Source organism: Molossus molossus, unplaced genomic scaffold (genome assembly GCF_014108415.1).
Source record: "Molossus molossus isolate mMolMol1 unplaced genomic scaffold, mMolMol1.p scaffold_m16_p_2, whole genome shotgun sequence".
In the NCBI taxonomy this organism is placed as follows: domain Eukaryota; kingdom Metazoa; phylum Chordata; class Mammalia; order Chiroptera; family Molossidae; genus Molossus; species Molossus molossus.
In genome coordinates this window covers 17,221,166-17,239,565 of record NW_023425355.1, presented here as the reverse complement: position 1 = coordinate 17,239,565, position 18,400 = coordinate 17,221,166, and the positions used below count along the sequence as shown (strand labels likewise).

Sequence of the window (18,400 nt, the reverse complement as noted above, 5' to 3'; positions counted from 1 at the left end):
AGGGCACATGCCCAGGTTGTGGGCCCGATCCCCAGTGGGGGGCATGCAGGAGGCGGCCAATCAATGTTCTCTCTCATTGATGTTTCTATCTCTCTTTCCCTCTTACTTCCTCTCTCTCTAAAAAACATCAAGGAAAAAAAAAATTTTTTAAAGAAATACAACTGACTTTCATATATTAATTTTCTATTCTACAACTTTAGTGAATTTATTAATTTTAAAAGTTTTTTTTTAATTTGCCTTAAGTTTCGAAAGTATTACAGATGTCCTTTCTTTTTCCCCATTGTCCCCCTGCACCCTGCTCCTGCACCTCCCCAGGCCTTCACCACACTCCTGTCTGTGTTCATGGGTTATGCATATATGCATATAGGTTCTTTGGTTAATCTCTTTCTGCCTTCCCTCCCACCTTCCCTCTAAGATATGTCAGTCTGTTCTACACATCTGATAAGGGGTCAATTTCCAAAACATATAAAGTACTCATACAACTCAACAAAAGGAAGACAAATAATCCAATTAAGATGGGTAAAGGGCCCTGGCCGGTTTGGCTCAGCGGTTGGAGCGTCCGCCTGCGGTCCGGAGAGACCCGGGTTCGGTTCCCGCTAAGGGCACGTACCTCGGTTGCAGTTTGTCCCCGGCCCTGGTTGGTCATGCGGGTGGCAGCCACTCGATGTGTCCCTTCACATCGATGTCTCTCTCTCTCTCTCCCTTCCTCTCTCTCCCTCCCACTCTATCTGTACAAAAAATAGAAAAATATCCTCGGGTGAGGATAAAAAAAAAAAAAAAAAAGATGGGTAAAGGACCTGAAGAGACACTTTCTCAAGGAGGACATACAAATGGCCAAGAGACATATGAAAAAATGTTCAGAGTCACTAATCATCAGAGAGGTGCTTGCTTTTTTATTAGAGGAGTCCGTATATATTAAGATTTTTCAATGATCCCTATTAAGCTCCAATTTCAGTAAACTGTTGCATTGCAACATCTAATTTTGGATATTTAACAAAAAGGAGGCTATATATTCAAGTGTTAGAATAGCAATAACTGGATCCCCTATGTTCTCTATTGCCATTTTTGGATCAGTGGCACAAGGCAGAAGGTTTATGTATAATGTTTGTTTAACCATATCATTGAAAATAAGTGCTACACTGAGCAGGAATCCTGGTCAGTTTAACTACTGCCAAGGTGAGAAAAGCCACCACCAACGTAAGTCCACCAGGTTTATGACCCTGATATAATAAGTCTGTGTTTTGTTACTATGAAGAAACAAAGTAATTTAATTCTACCCCCAAGGCCCTGGCCAGTTTGGCTCAGCGGTTAGAGCGTTGGCCTGTGGTCCAGAGAGACCCGGGTTCGGTTCCCGCTAAGGGCACATACCTCGGTTGCAGTTTGTCCCCGGCCCTGGTTGGGTCATGCGGGTGGCAACCACTCGATGTGTCCCTTTCACATTGATGTTTCTCTCTCTCTCTCTCTCCCTTCCACTCCATCTGAACAAAAAAAAAGGAAAAATGTCCTTGGATGAGGATGAAAAAAAAAAAAAAAAGAAAGAAAGAAATCTACCCCACATGTTATTAGTATCCTATATATTCTTACACTTTTTATAATTCAGGTCAAGCCTCTCTCTGGAGACATTATAAAACATTGAGCTGGTGTAATTAGCAAGGTCACAGTTATGACTAGAATCTCATCCCTTGAGAAGGTTCAGAGACTGGATTTTGTGAATTGAAATTGCTGTTTTAATTTATTTTTAATTAATCTGAGTGCATTTAGAGATGTCCTTGTTTGCTACTGCTTCTATGATAAATGTTTGCTATGTTGGCTTCCTCCAGAACATATAAAGGTTATAGTATTACATTTATTGTATTACATTTATTTATCTATTTATTTAACCTACTGAGGCAATCAAGGTTGAGAAAGACTTCTTAGTGTGCTTCATGTGCCTTGTTATTTATAATCATATCTCCATATTTGTGCGGCCTAATATATGGCCTAGTGATAATAAGTAATGATTTGGTTAATCCTGAAAAAAAAAAAAAAGAGTTTACAGACAAATTTGATTTTAGAATAGTATCATTTTAAAATGCAAGAAAGAAAGAAAAAAAAAAAAAAAAGAGGGAATTCTCCATGTACTTGTTGCCTAAAATACTGAAAAGAAACTTTCCTTCATCTTGAAATCCCAGCATGGGCTGGTTTTAAGGATTAGAGTACATTTATAAAATCTGACTCATTCTAATGATCGCCACAGAATCCTACTCTAATTTAGAATGGTGCTTTTATAGACTTTGGAATTGCTAGCCCTGGCAAAGCCTTTATATTGGAATATCCGAAACTTCGTAGAGATGTGATTTCTGTAGATGAAGAAGAAAATGGGCCTTCCATAGACACACATCATTGATAATGTACCCTGTCACAGCAGTAGCTCTTTGGCACAACATATGGCCACAGAATTACCTTTGTACTACCCAACTGAGGGGTATAATATATCCAGGCTGAGGAACTGTTCTGACAGGTAATACATTCAGTGCTGCACATGTTCTGCATCCAAACACACGGGCTCTATGTTCAAGAGCTGACTGTAACAACACAGCTCTGTTGTAACTGTAACTGATGAATCATGAGCTTTTCCTTTTATAGCAAAAACAGCATTATATGCTACCATCACAAATGACAGAAACAGGTTTAGAATAGCATTAGCTCTGACGGACAGTAGGGAGAAGAATCTCAGCTTTGTAGCTGCAAGCAGCTAAGATTTAGAAACTACCGATTTCATTATAAAGTCCACTTATATTCTTTGAATATCGGGATATCAGGGAAGGAGGAACCATGTCTGACTTTAGGTATGACTATAGTTAAGTCTGAAGCATAGACAAGATTTATCAAAGGCACATATGTATGAACAGGTAATTAAGTTGCATAAGAATTTTCTTTTTTTTTTAATTTTTAATTTTTATTTATTTTTTATCCTCACCCGAGGATATTTTTCCATTTTTTTGTACAGATAGAGTGGGAGAGAGAGAGAGGAAGGGAGAGAGAGAGAGGAAGGGAGAGAGAGAGAGAAACATCGACGTGAAGGGACACATTGAGTGGCTGCCACCCGCACGACCAACCAGGGCCGGGGAAAAACTGCAACCAAAGTACGTGCCCTTAGCGGGAACCGAACCCGGGTCTCTCCGGACCGCAGGCCGTCGCTCTAACCGCTGAGCCAAACCGGCCAGGGCAAGAATTTTCTTTTTTTTAATTTATTTATTTTTTATCTTCACCCAAGGGCATTTTTGCATTTATCTTCAGATAGAGCAGGAGGGAGAGAGGGAGGGAGAGAGAGAGAGAAACATCAATGAGAGAGACACATCTGGTGGTTGCCACCCACACAACCCCAAATAGGGTGGGGACAAACTGCAACTGAGGTACGTGCCCTTAGCTGGAACCGAACCCGGGACTCTCTGGTCCAGGGGCTGATGCTCTAACTGCTGAGCCAAACCTGCCAGGGCGCATAAGAATTTTCTTATAAAAGCTACACAATTTTCCTAATTACTCTATAGAATGATTGGTTCATAATGTGTTTATACTTTGTCATGTTATAGTTAGCACCTTACGTTAATTTACTAGTTTCCTGTATCCAGTCAGTTGGTCCCATAATCAAATAATATCCTGACCTTTTTCTTTTAAAATTGTATGATTTTAAATCATATGACTAACCTCAGAGGGAAGGGGGTGGGGGCAGGGAAGAGATAAAACAAAGAACTTATATGCATATGTGCATAACCAATAGACACAGACAACTGTTAGATAGAAACATTGCTGAAAGAGAAACAGTGATTACCTGCCTCCTGCACGCCCCCTACTGAGGATCGAGCCCACAATCCAGGCATGTGCCCTGAGCAGAAATCGAATTGGGACCTCTCAGTGTCCATAGGATGACACTCAATCCACTGAGCCATACCGGCTGAGTTTACTGGAATATCTTTATCATAGTACACAAAGTATGCCCTTGCAGGCTGGAGAGATTAGCAGAGAGATTAAATATATTCTTTGCCTTAGTCTTCACTGAATAAAATATCCAGAAGAATCTCACTCTCATGTTTTCCCTTGGATAAGATGCATTTACATATATTATAGCACATTATAAAAATGTGCAAGGCATTTTAGACTTCATAAATAAATAAGCTAAAGAAAAACTCCTGATATTGAAAGTTGTACTCTTGAGACATGAGAAAGAACACGAGGGTGAATACATTTGTTATGACTAAATTGTTTAGAAATATGCTCTTATACCAGAGAATTAAGATACATTGAGCCCGGCCGGTGTGGCTCAGTGGTTGAGTATGGACCCATGCCCCAAGAGGTTGCCAGTTTGATTCCTGGTCAGGGCACATGCCCAGGGTGTGGGCCTGATCCCCAGTGGGGGGCATGTAGGAGGCGGACAATAGATGTTCTCACTTATCGATGTTTCTCTCTCTCTCCCTCTCCCTTCTTCTCTCTCTAAAAAATCAATAAAGAAAAAATATTAAAAACAAAACAAAACAGAAGACACTTCCTTGTCCAGACCCCAGAAGATGTAACAAGTTCATTTTCCACTGAGTCAGAAAAAGTGCCCAAGAAGTCCCCAAACCTCTTGGACATAAAAGTTAGGCTCTGCCGGTGTGGCTCAGTGGTTGAGCGTCAACCCATACATCAAGAGGTCACGGGTTCGATTCCCGGTCAGGGCACATGCCCAGGTTGTGGGCCTGATCCCCAATGGGGGGCTTGCAGGAGGCAGCAATCGATGTTCTCTCTCATCGATGTTTCTAACTCTCTCTCCTTCTCCCTTCCTCTCTCTCTCAAATCAATAAAGAAAAAAAATTAAAATAAAAGTTAGAGGACAAAATAGTAGTTAGAGTTCAGAATTGTACAGACCGAGCCTAGAAATCTTCCTACTCAGATAACAAGCTTCCCTTTCTCTATAGGAGATAAAAAGCCTCCTATGCTTTTATCTAGAGAAAATGGCATAAATGAGGGACTATGAAAGAAAGTGGCCTGGGAGCTTTATAGAATATTTATCAGCCCTCCCCAGTAAGATATAATCAATATTTTTGCCCTTCTTTCTTCTAAGCCCACCTGGATCCATTCATACTTTAGAAACTGCAATTTACCTTAGTCTATGTCCTGTTTCCTTCCTGGTAAAATGCAAAATTATAATATCAAGTAATAACCTGTGATTGTTGCTTAAGATGTTTAAAGAAGGTGGAGTGTCTTGTATAGAAAATTGCCAGTAATTAGATGTCAATATTACAAAAAAAAAAAAAAAAATGAGGGTTGAGAAACGGAGACCAAACATAATGTAATTCATTTTAGGGTAGGAGCAGAAACGGAGGCTACAGTCCAATTTCTAGCCCCAGATTCCTCAGGTTTTAGATCACCCAGATCAGAGAAGCTACATTACAGCTTTCTGGAGGAATAGCTCTTGTTCTTATTGAAAATCTGCCTGTACTTGAGGCAGTGAGATTTACCTCTACAGGACAATAGGATTAGTTACATGTAGGAGCTGCCTGCTGCTTTTGTCATTCCCACTTCCATCCCTATGGATCTGAAAGTTTAATTTATTTCATTTGGATATGTTTTTATTGTAGAGAGGGAGGTAGGGAGAGAGAGACAGAAACATCGATGTGGGAGAGAAATGTGTATCGGCTGCCTCTTGCACGCCCCCTACTGGGGATGGAACCTGAAACCAGGGCATGTGTCCTGACCTGGAATCCGGGACCTCTTAGTCCATGAGACAATGCTCAACCCACTGAGCCGCACTGGCTGGGCAATTCAAACTTTTTTTTTTTAATTCAAACTTTTAAATAAATAAATAAATAAATAAATAAATAAATAAATAAATAAATAAATGTATTTAAAAGGTTAAACCAAACCCAAACAAATAATAAAAAAAAAAATAGATTATTTAATTCTACTTTTTTCTCACAAAATATTAAAGATGGATTCACTTTATTTATTTTTTCTTATTTTTATATTATCTTCTTCTGTTTCTTCCTGGAACCTTTGGATCAATTTTTCTACTTTATATTTTTTGTTGTTTTTACCTTTTCCTCTCTAATGCTGAGAATTAACGCTAATAAAGAATATTCTCTTCCACAACATGTAAATATACTTAACATTACTAAACTGTATATTTAAAGTAGTTAATACAGTAAATTTTATTATGTGTTTTTCACCACTTTTTTTTTTTAAAAGAGTACACTAATTGACATGACCAAAAAAAAAAAAAAAAAATTCTCTAAAACCAACTCTCCAGTAACCAACATCAGAAAATTACTATTTGGAATTTTCAAATCTTTATTGTGTACTTTTCACTGGTGAACAAAATAATAATTCAACCTTTATCTGCATTGTGTTTATTAATTCACTGTATTTTATCTCTCATGCTTATTCCCCTTTAAAAATGAATTACCTACTCCTTAAAATTGTCAATAAACAGTACCAAGGAAAACAGTTGAACATTTCACAAAATTGTGATGTTAAAATGAAGTCAGTGCCATGATCACCTTTTAGAGACCTTTATTTTCCATCATTCATAATAATAAACAAGCAAAGTTACAGAGAGAGGGATAAAGGGGGATGACTTTTAATCTCAGCAGCCTTGGGACCAAAATGTCTGGTTAGAAGAAACCAAAACAGTCTTTTCTGAAGCTTATGTAGTCTCAGATGAATTGGTTTGATTGTCTAAAGTCTTTAAGTCCAGCAGGAAACAGAATAAATGAGAAGAGATGGTCGCTGCAGCGTTCATCATGATGACACGTTAACATTTTGCATCTGCAAACACTGAAGGATGTAGCAAAATTGAGTCCCAATAGCAATCAGTGGTTTTCCTAACACCCCTAGAAGGAACAATGTCTCTGTAAAAGGTCAAACTACAAATGAGTTGGGGGAACATATAGGGATCTATCACAGTTGACAAAGGACTGACAATCTGTGTTTTTTAAGGATGGGGGAATTCAGGGATTGGGCTCTTGCTTCTTCTGTAGCTCCAGTTCAGCAGCCTTTTGTACAGCTACATCGACCAACAGCTGTAAGCCACTGAAGTCCGAGTATTCCTCTGTCCCCGTGGGTTCAGGAGAAGACACACACCAGGGCGAGCAGGTGGAAATCTGGACCTTTTCTTCTGACCGGGCTTCGATCTTCTGGTCTCGGGCTGCCTCTGGATCCAGCCGCTTTCCCTCGGACTCCTGGGCCGTCGGCAGAGGGCTCGGGGGCAGGCATCGCACCTCTTCTGGGTCTGTGGGGCCTACCTGGGCCTGTGTCGATTGATCGATTTCCCCCTGGTGTATCACAGTCGCATTTCTGCCTTTCTGGTGGTGCGGGCTGATTGAGGCGAAGGCTTCTCCATCGTCTTGGAACATTTCTGGAGGAATGTGTCTGCGGACATTCATGGCCCTTTTGGCGATCAGCATCTTAGACACACTGATCCGCTCCGACCGCATTTGTGCCTCTACTTCCCAAGGGTGGAGCTGAAAGCGGTGTTCTGACGGCCCCTTGCGGAAGATCTTCTCCGACTCGGTTGGCCACATCCCTTTCCTCTTCTCGCCCCCTGCTGGGGCCTGAACTTCATCCGCACTAGTGTTACCACTTGAAACTCTGGAAGTGTCTTGGGGTGACCCTTGGGACGTAGAGCCCTGGTTTTCTTCGCCCTCCTCCATTTCCGTCTTCTGTATCTTGGGGATCGCGATTGAGGGTGGCTGAGTTAGGACTCACCGAAGTCCCAGAGACCCAGCGAAGAAGGCTTGTGCATGTCTCCTAGGACAAGTCTCAACTCTGCTTCCCAGACAAGTCAAGTGTTGCCAACTGCTTGGAGCCAACGGCCTTTGTGACGTCACATCATTTCTGACATCAGCGCTGCCCTTCACCGCCCCTCCCCCCCCCCCGGCTTTCTGGGAAGAAACCCATGAGTTTTGAGTCAAAACACCTGACTTTATTTCATACTGTAACAACAGGAACACTGAATAAACCTGTACTAACTTTCTTCAAGCTTTGGATGATGCGAAATAGGAATTATGAGCATCTCTAAGAGAGGTGGATTGCTTCCACCCGCCCACTTTAAATAAAACTTCCAAGGACCTCAGATAATCTAAATAGCTTTTATCAAATTTTATTTTTCTTCACTTCTTCTTTTTCCATAAAATACTAGGGGAATCTACTTAAAACATTGTGTTGTATATTAATATGCATCAATTTATTTACATATGACTCTGAAAACTGTCATCTCACAGTTATATAATGAATTGACATGGCATTATACTATAATGTGCACCTAATTCTCAAATTATTTAAGTCCCTGACAAGATGAAGTTTTTTTTGTTTTTGTTTTTTTGGTATATCTTATGACTTATTTTTTTTTCTAGTACTCTATTTATAATTTGAATATAAGCTTGAGTATTCTACACTTCTAATTATATTAGTCTATTTGCAGAGTTAAGAAGATGAATAAAGAAAAGCTTATGGTTTGAATTCCAATAAAGGGGGTAGTGCAAAAGCAAATTAAAAAAACATAATAAGCAAAAAACAGCTCCTCAGACAAAGCACAGTAACTTAGAGAAGCAATAATTGATGATGCACTAAGGGGACTTGGCCAACTTAGAGAAAGTTAAGTGCATAGAATTTATTATATTGTAAAGTACCCGGATGATTTCTGCCAGATATTTTGTGCTTTGAAATAAATTGAAGGAACATGAGGAAACCAGCACTAAACTCTGCTATTTGAAGGAGTGGTGGCAAGTTATGTCTAGGAAGTGTACAAAGTTCAGGCAGTCCATCCAGTGTGGCTTAGTAGATGAGCTTCAACCCATGCACCAAGAAGTCACCAGTTTGATTCCCGATCAGGGCACATGCCCAGGTTGTGGGCCCGATCCCCAGTGGGGGACATGCAGGAGGCGGCCAGTCAGTGTTCTCTCTCATGGATGTTTCTAAAATCAATTTTAAAAAAAATTGTTTTTTTTGAAACTTTTCTATGTCATATGATTTTATGTAACCTCAAATGCATATTTTTAAGTAAAAGAAGCCAACAGAAAAGACTCCATACTGTAGGATTCCAAATATGTGACATTCTGGAAAAGACAATTTATTTTATTTTTTTTATTGATCTTAGTGAGAGAGGAAGGAAGAGGGGAGAGAGATAGAAACATCGATGAGAGAGAACACTGATTGGCTGCCTCATGCTTGCCCCCTACTGGGGATTTGACCCACAACCTGGGCATGTGCCCTGACTGGGAATAGAACTGGTGACCTCTTGGTGCAGGGGTCAACGCTCAATCACTGAGCCACACTGGCCGGCCAGGACTGGCAATATTTTATGGTATTACTGATATGTGAAATCTTCTCTTTAAAAAGCCAGTTGCATAGAAAAAGAGAATCAAACAGTTGTTGCTGTGGTAGGGGGGAGTGGAAAGGTGGGTGATGCAGGTCAAAGGGTACAAGTTTTCAGTTATAAGAAAAATAAAGTCTGGAGACCTAATGTAAAGCATAATAACTATAGTTATAATACAGTATTGTATACGCAAAAGTTGCTGAGAGTAAATCTGCCCTGGCCGGTTTGGCTCAGTGGTTAGAGCATCAGCCCACAGACCAGAGAGTCCTGGGTGTGGTTCCCACTAAGGGCACGTACCTCGTTTGCAGTTTTCCCCCAGCTCCGGTTGGGGTTGTGTGGTTGGCAGCCAGTCGATGTGTCTCTCTCACACCGATGCTTCTCTCTCTCTCTTCCTCCTGCTCTATCTGAAGATAAATGCAAAAAAAAAAAATGTCGTCGGGTGAGGATAAAAAAAAAAAAAAGTTGCTGAGAGTAGATCTAATTCTCACCTCACCAAAATAAACATGTCAACTATGTGAAGTGATAGATGTGATAATTATCCTTGCTAATCATTCCAAAAGGTCTATATGAATGAAGTCATTACATTGTATGCTTTATATACAATTATATTTGTCAATTATTCATCAATCAAGTTAAAAAATAAATAAGAAAATTTGAACAAATTTGAAAGATACAAAAACAAGTGGAAATAGTATTATTGAATTTAAAAATAGAATGGAAAAAGTCTGCTTCTTATAACTGAGAATTTAATTGCCATCGAACTCATTTCTTTTTTTTTTTTTTTTTTAATCCTCACCCAAGGACATTTTTCCATTTTTTGTTCAGGTAGAGTGGGAGGGAGAGAGAGGAACAGAGAGAGAGAGAGAGAAACATCGATGTGAAAGGAACACTTCAAGTGGCTGCCACCCGCACAACCGACCAGGGCCGGGGACAAACTGCAACCGAGGTACGCGCCCCTAGCGGGAACCAAACCCGGATCTCTCAGGACCTCAGGCTGACGCTCTAACCGCTGAGCCAAACTGGCCAGGGCACCATCGAACTCATTTCTTAAGACCAACTAAATGTGTTTAATGTAATTCACTATAAAGTGTACTCAAAGGTAACATAGATCTTACACATAGAGAGGAAATATTTAACCAAAATCCAAAAGGAGATAGGAACCATGGTGTGTTTTTTTTTTTGTTTGTTTTGTTTTTTGTTACAGATGTTTCTCCTTTTTTACCCAGAACCATACATGGTATTTTTTTCCCCTGAGGATATTTTATAATCTTGCAAAAACAGCTGATAAAGTAAATTGTGCTTTTGATGGCCTTACAAGACTAGTGACATTAATCAAAGCCTAGGGTCCACCAAAGTATTAAAGTCTAAGACAACCCTACACTTCAAGCAGTTACCCCAAAGAGCTATAAATCCTGGTAAGGGAGAGCTGCCAATCAATAATCCTTCACAAAACCTTGTAGTCCATCTTCACATTAGCAAGATGCTCTGGATCAGTAATGCTGGCAGTAGTGAGACATTTCTGGAGGAAAATACAATCACCCTAATTATTTCTATAAACATATTATTTCTGTAAATATATTTTTATTTATTTATTTTTAAAATATGTTTTTGTGGATTTCAGAGAGAGGACGGGAGAAGAAGAAGAAAGAGGTGGAAATGTCGATTGGCTGCCTCCTGCACGCCCCCTACTGAGGATTGAGCCTGTAACCCAGGCATGTGCCCTGACTGAGAATCAAACCAGTGACGTCCTGGTACATGGGTTGATGCTCAACCACTGAGCCACACTAGCTGGGCTCTATAAATAAATAAATATATATATATATATATATATATATATATATATATATATATATATAGTTGTTATTAATCCTGGCTTGAAGATATTTTTCCATTGATTATTATTTTTTTAAATAGAGTGGAAGGGAGGAAAAGAGAGAGAGAAACATCGATGTGAGAGAGACATAGAATAGTTGTCTTCCACACGACCCTGACCTGGGGCTGGGTATCGAACGTGCAAGCCAGGTGCCTGCCCTTGACCAGGAATTGAACCCGAGACCTTCAGGCCATAGGCCGATGCTCTAAACCCTGAGTCAAACTGGCCAGGGCTATAAATATATTTTTATTTTTTATCTTCACCCGAGAACATTTTTTTGTTTGTTGTTCAGATAGAGTGGGAGGGAGAGAGAGTAAGAGAGAGAGAGAGAACCATCAACATGAAAGGGACACATTGAGTGGCTGCCACCCACATGACCAACCAGGGCCAGGGACGAACTGCAAACAAGGTACATGCCCGTAGAGGAAACCAAACCCGGGTCTCTCTGGACCGCAGGCTGACACTCTACCACTGTGCCAAACCAGCCAGAGCTATAAATATATTTTTAAAAACACATGTTCCGGTGGTACAGAAGATGGTTGCAGGCAGGACCGGAGGGAGGGTGAGTGTGTGAGAGAGTGAGCGAGTGTGTGAGTGGACGTGAAGGTGGATGACCAAACCTGAGCAATGCAGAGACGTGGAGCAGAAGGTTCCTGTGCCGTGGACAGAGCAGCCGGCTACCTCCGTAAGTGGCCCATCAGGGTGCTTCTTCCTGCACCGCGGAGAGGTCCCACCATTTTGGAAGATCCTGGGTCTTCCCTGGGAGGAGGCAGTGGGAGCAGCTAGGGCCCAGCAACCTGAGCCCACCAGCGCACCTGGCACCATCAGACCAGTGGACACCCTGTGTCAACAAAGACGCATGCACAATAGTGGAGCTCCCAAGGTGCTGGTCATGGAAGCCACAGACAGCCAGGAACTCAGCACCATCCCCCATAGTAGCAGCCCCATCAGAGTCTAGATATACCCCCAGGAACAGAGGCTGGGGAGCAGACATCCATCCCCAGGCAACAGAAGCACAGACCAGCAACAGAAGCACAGACCAGCAGCTGAGACACATACCCAAAAACTACAGCAAAAGCTGAGCAGGGATTGAGCCCCACAGGGCAGCAGTGCTCCCCAGCCACCTGCAGCAGGACCTGGGGCTCCACAGAGGTCTGTGCTGTCCAGCAGCTCACAAGAGCAGTGGGAAGCCCAAGCCCCAAAGAGACTGGTGCAATCCAGCTGCCCGTCCATGGGACCTGCAAGGTGAGGGGGCACTACAGAGGCCTCGGCGATCCAGTAGCCCACAAGAGTGGTGGGAAGCTGGAGCCCCGAGAGGGACTGGTGCGATCCAGCTGCCTTCCCACGGGACCTGCAGGGTGATAGGGCACCAGAGAGGCCTGTGCTACCCAGAAGGGACTATGCCATCTAGTTACCTGCAGGCCGCTGAAGCACCAAAGAGGCCTGCACCACACAGCACTGGCTGTGCCATCCAGTTATCTGCAGGACCTGCAGTGTGTGGGGCACCAGAGAGGCCTGCGCGACCCAGCACAGCTGCGCACAAGATAGGCATAGAGGATGTGAAAATGGAGGCAGAATGAATGGAAGCTACACAGATGATTGTCTGGGACCAAACGGGAATTACAACTAAAATAAAGACAAATCCTCAGAAAAAAAACAAAAGAAAAGCAGCACAAGAACATATAATCAGGGACACTGATAGGATCTGCGGAGGCATGAGAAGGTGGTGAGCTGGGAGCACAGCAGCAATCTTAGCTCTGAGCAGCGCCCTTGGGGAATAAAACCAAGCCCACTCCACAGCAGAGAGAGCCAGGACAGAGCTCTAATATAGCCACAGCCACTCACCAGGGGGCTACGGCAGAGGGAGGACAGACTGGGCTGGAACTCTTTGGGGAAAACAGGGATTTGGAGGGCACTCAGAGTTTTTGCTGAGTTGCGGCCACAAAGGACAGTGGCAAGTGTGCTCCTTCCCAGAACTGTGGGGAAAAGCAGCAGCCACACCCCCTCGGAGATTCAGCTGTTCCCAGGTGAGGCAAAGAAATACAAATTGAGGCTCATTAACAACCAGCATCTATCCCACCCTCTAGAAATCCTCTTAGGCAGAACACCAGGGCTACATTCCAAGGCACTGAGTAACTGAGACTACTAGCCACCAGAAAAAAGCTAGAGGATAACTGAACCTTTCCTGGGCTTACAAATCTACACAGGAAAGTGAGACATGACAGTGGTGTTTATTGTGGGACCACCCAGGCTCATCCAAACTAAGTAGAGACAGCCACAAACAGAAGAACTCCAACACCCACAGAAAAAAATTGGCAGCCTCTGAAATCCATTGAGATAACCAAAATGGTGAAACAAAGAAACAAATCCCAAATGAAAGAACAAGAGAACTCTATTAAAGATGAGACCAATGAAATGCAGCTAAGCAAATGATCAGAGGTAGAGTTCAGAGTCATGATCTTGAGGAAGCTCAGCAGCATGAGTAAAGACATCAGCACCATGAGTAAAGATAGAAACATTGAAACCCAACCAAGCGGAAATGAACAATGACATAGCAGAAATTAAGAACACATTGGAAGGACTAAACAGCAGAGTAGAGGAAGCTGAGGACCGGATCACTGAATTAGAAGATAGGGTAGAAAAATCAACCAATCAGAAAACCAAAAGGAAAAAAATGATTTAAAAAAGGAAGATAGCTTAAGAGAACTGTTGGACAACTGGAACGTAATAACATTCTCATCATAAGAGTCCCTGAAGAAGAAGAAAATGGGCAAGGGTTAGAGAATATATTTGAATAAATAGTGACAGAAAACTTTCCTAGCTTGGTGAAGAAAGAAGGCATTCAAGTTCAAGAAGCACAGAGAGCCCCAGTAAGAAGAATTCAAACAGGTCTACACCAAGACACATAGTAATTAAAATGCCAAAATTTAAAGACAAAGAGAGAACCCTAAAGGCAGCAAGAGATAAGCAACAGGTTACATACAAAAGGAAACCTCATGAGGCTCTCAGCTGACTTCTCAACAGAAATGCTACAGGGCAGAAGGGAGTGGCATGAAGAAAGCAAGGTCATGAAAAACAAGGATGTGAATCCAAGACTACTCTATCCAACAAGGCTTTCTTTCAAAACAGAAGGTCAAATAAAGACCTTTTCAGACAAAAAAAAAAAAGGCTAAGGAAATATATTAACACCAAACCAGCACTGCAAGTTATGCTAAAAGGACTCCTGCAATTAGTAGAAGAAATATGAAGAAAAATAGAATCACATTAAACAAAAATGGCAATAAATACATATCAATTATCACCTTAAATGTGAATGGTTTGAATGCTCCAATATAAAGACACAGAGTAGCTGACTGGACAAAAAAGCATGACTCATATATATGTTGTTTACAAGAGACCCACCTCAAAACAAAAGACTCACATAGGTTGAAAGTGAAGGGATGGAAATAAATCTTCCAAGCAAATGGAAAGCAAAATAAAAAGCTGGGGTAGCAATACTCATATCTGATAAAGTAGATTTCAAAATGAAGACCATAACTAGAGACAAAAAAGGCCACTACATAATATTGAAAGGATCTATCCAACAGAAAGATATAACCTTGGTAAACATATATGCACCCAATATAGGAGCACAAACATATATTAAAAATATTCGGGAGGACTTCAAAAGAGAATTCAACAGCAATACAATCATAGCAGGGGACTTCAACACCCCGCTGACATCACTGGATAGAGCCTCTAGACAAAAAATTGACAAGGAAACACAGACTCTAAATGAAGTGCTAGATCAAATGGATTTAATAAATATCTACAGAGAATTACACCCCAAAAGTGTAGAATTCACAATTTTTTCAAGTGCACATGGGACATTCTCAAAGACAGATCACATGGTAGGGCACAAACTAAGTCTCTACAAGTTCAAAGAAGTTTGAAATCATATCAAGCATCTTCTCAGATCACAATGACATGAAACTAGAAATAAACTGCAACAAGAGAACATGTAAAGATATTTGAACACATGGAGGCTAAATAGCATGTTATTTAACAACGAATAGGTTACCATGGAGATCAAGGAAGAAATTAAAAACTTCCTGGAAACCAATGAAAATAAACACACAACACAAAATCTATGGGATGCAGCAAAAGCAGTTTTGAAAGGGAAGTTCATAGCACTACAGGCCTAACTCAAAAAACAAGAAAAATTTCTAATTGACTATCTAACCTCACAACTTAAAAAACTAGAAAGCAAACAAAAAGAACCCCAGAGCAAGTGGAAGGAAATGATTAATATCACATCAGAAATAAAAGACATAGAGACCAAAAAAACAATTCAAAGGATCAATGAAACAAAAAGCTGGATCTCTGAAAAGAGAAACAAGATTGATGGACCCTTAGCTAGACTCACCAAGAAACAAAGAGAGAGAACCCAAATACACGAAATCGGAAATGAAAGAGGAGAAGTAACAACCGACACCACAGAAATACAAAGAATCGTTAACAAATATTATGAACGATTATACAGCAACAAATTTGACAATCTAAGCGAAATGGACAAATTTCTAGAAACACATAGTCTCCCAAAACTGAACCGCGAAGAGATAGAAAACAAACAGACCAATAACAGTAAAAGAAATTGTAGATGTAATCAAGACTCTCCCACCAAACACAAGTCCAGGCCCGGACGGCTTCACAGGGGTATTTAACCAAACATTCCAAGAAGAACTAATACCCATTCTCCTCAAACTACTTCAAAAAATTCAAGAAGGAAGACTTCCAAACTTGTTTTATGAGGCCAGCATAATTCTAATTCCCAAACCAGAAAAAGACAATACAAAGAAAAAAAACTATAGGCCAATATCCCTGATGTACATAGATGCCAAAATCCTGAACAAAACACTAGCAAATCTAATCCAGCAATATATCAAAAAATATATATATGTATATTCACCATGACCAAATGGAATTCATCCCAGGGATGAAAGGCTGGTATAATATTTGCAAATCAATAAATGTGATACATGACATAAACAAAATGAAAGATACAAACCATATGATCATATCAATAGATGCTGAAAAAGCATTTGACAAAAACCTGCACCCATTTCTGATAAAATGCTCAGCAATCTGGGAATAGAGGGATCATATCTCTACATAATAAAGGCCATATATGAAAGACCTACAGCCAACATCATACTCAATGGGCAAAAACGAAAAGCATTTTCCTTAAGAACAGTAACGAGAGAAGGATGTCCACTTTCGCCACTCTTATTTAACATAGTACTGGAAGTCTTAGCCACAGCAATCAGACGGAAAGAAAAAATAAAAGGGATCCAAATTGCAAAGGAGGACGGTAAACTGTCATTATTCCTAGATGACATAATATTATACGTAGAAAACCCAAAGACTCCATGAAAAATCTACTAGACTTAATAAATGAATTTGGCAATGTAGCAAGATACAAAATTAATGCCAAGAAATCGACTGCATTCTTATACACCAGTGATGAATTCACAGAAAGAGAAATTAAGAAAACAATCCCATTTACCATCGTGGCAAAAAAATTAAGATACCTTGGAATAAACTTAACTAAAGAAATAAAGGACCTATTTACAGAAAACTACAGGTCATTGAAAAAAGAAACAGAGGAAGATATAAAAAAGTGGAAGCACATACCTTGTTCATGGATGGGAAGAATTATCATTAAAATGTCCATACTACCCAAAACAATTTATAGATTCAATGCAATTCCCATCAAAATACCAACGACATACTTCACAGAACAAGAACAAATACTTCAAAAGTTTATATGGAACCAAAAAAACCCTGAATAGACACAGCAATCTTGAAAAAGAAGAACAAAGTTGGAGGGATCACATTACCACATTTCAGGTTATACTACAAAGCCACTGTAGTCAAAATAGCCTGGTACTGGCACAAGAACAGGTAGATAGGTCAATGGAACAGAATAGAGAACCCAGAAATGGACCCAAGACAATATGCTCAATTAATGTTTGACAAAAGGGACAAGAGCATACAGTGGAATAAAGACAGCCTCTTTAATAATTGGTGGTGGGAAAATTAGACAGCTACATGTAAAATAAAATAAAACTGGACCATCAATTTACCCCATACACAAGAATAAACTTAAAATGGATAAAAGACTTAAATGTTACTCATGAATCCATAAAAATCCTAGAAGAAAATGTAGGCAATAAAATTTCAGACATTATACGCAGCAGAATTTTCATTGGCACATCACCTAAGGCAACAGAAACAAAGGAGAAAATGAACACATGGGACTACATCAAACTCAAAAGCTTCTGCACAGCAAAAGAAACAACCACCAAAATGGAAAGGTAACCCACTCCACGGGAGATCGTAATTGCCAATGGTACATCAGATAAGGGGTTAATTTCCAATATGTATAGAGTGCTCATACAGATCAACAAAAGGAAGACAAAGAACCCAATTAAAAAATGGGTAGAGGAACTAAATAGACACCTCTCTGAACAGGAGATACAAATGGCTAAGAAACATACGAAGAAATGCTCAACATCACTAATCATCAGAGAGATGCAAATTAAAACAACAATGAGGTTATCACCTCACACCTGTCAGAATGGCCGCCATCAACAAATCATCAAACAACAAGTGTTGGCGAGGGTGTGGAGAAAAGGGGACTCTAGTACACTGCTGGTGGGAATGCAGACTGGTGCAGCCACTATGAAAAACACTGGTGTTACCTCAAAAAATTAAAAATTGAGCTTCCATTTGACCCAGTGATCCCACTTCTAGTAATATACCCTAAGAAACCTGAAACACCAATAAGAAAGAATATATGTACCCCCATGTTCATAGCAGCACTATTTACAATAGCTAAGATCTTGAAACAGCCCAAGTGTCCATCAGTAGATGAATGGATAAAAAAGCAGTGGTACATATACACAATGGAGTACTATGCAGCTCTAAGAAAGAAAGATTTCTTATCCTTTGAGATGACATGGAGGGACTTGGAAAGTATTATCCTAAGTAAAACAAGGCAAGCAGAGAAAGACCAATATCACATGATCTCACTTATTTGTGGAATATAATGAACATAACAGTCTGAGGAATGGGGTAGTCCCAGAGACGTGGAAGTGGGGTACAGACTGACAATTCCCTGAAGAGGGGATGGGGGGAAGATATAAACAATAGAA

The 18,400-nt window shown here is 40.5% G+C and overlaps 1 protein-coding gene across 1 annotated transcript; it reads right to left on the bottom strand.

The window, feature by feature from the left end:
• Positions 1–6,965: 6,965 nt before the first annotated feature.
• LOC118636105 (homeobox protein TGIF2LX-like) lies at positions 6,966–7,667 on the bottom strand. The gene has a single exon (XM_036271156.1). The coding sequence runs from the start codon at positions 7,665–7,667 to the stop codon at positions 6,966–6,968; it is 702 nt and encodes a 233-aa protein (XP_036127049.1).
• Positions 7,668–18,400: the final 10,733 nt, after the last annotated feature.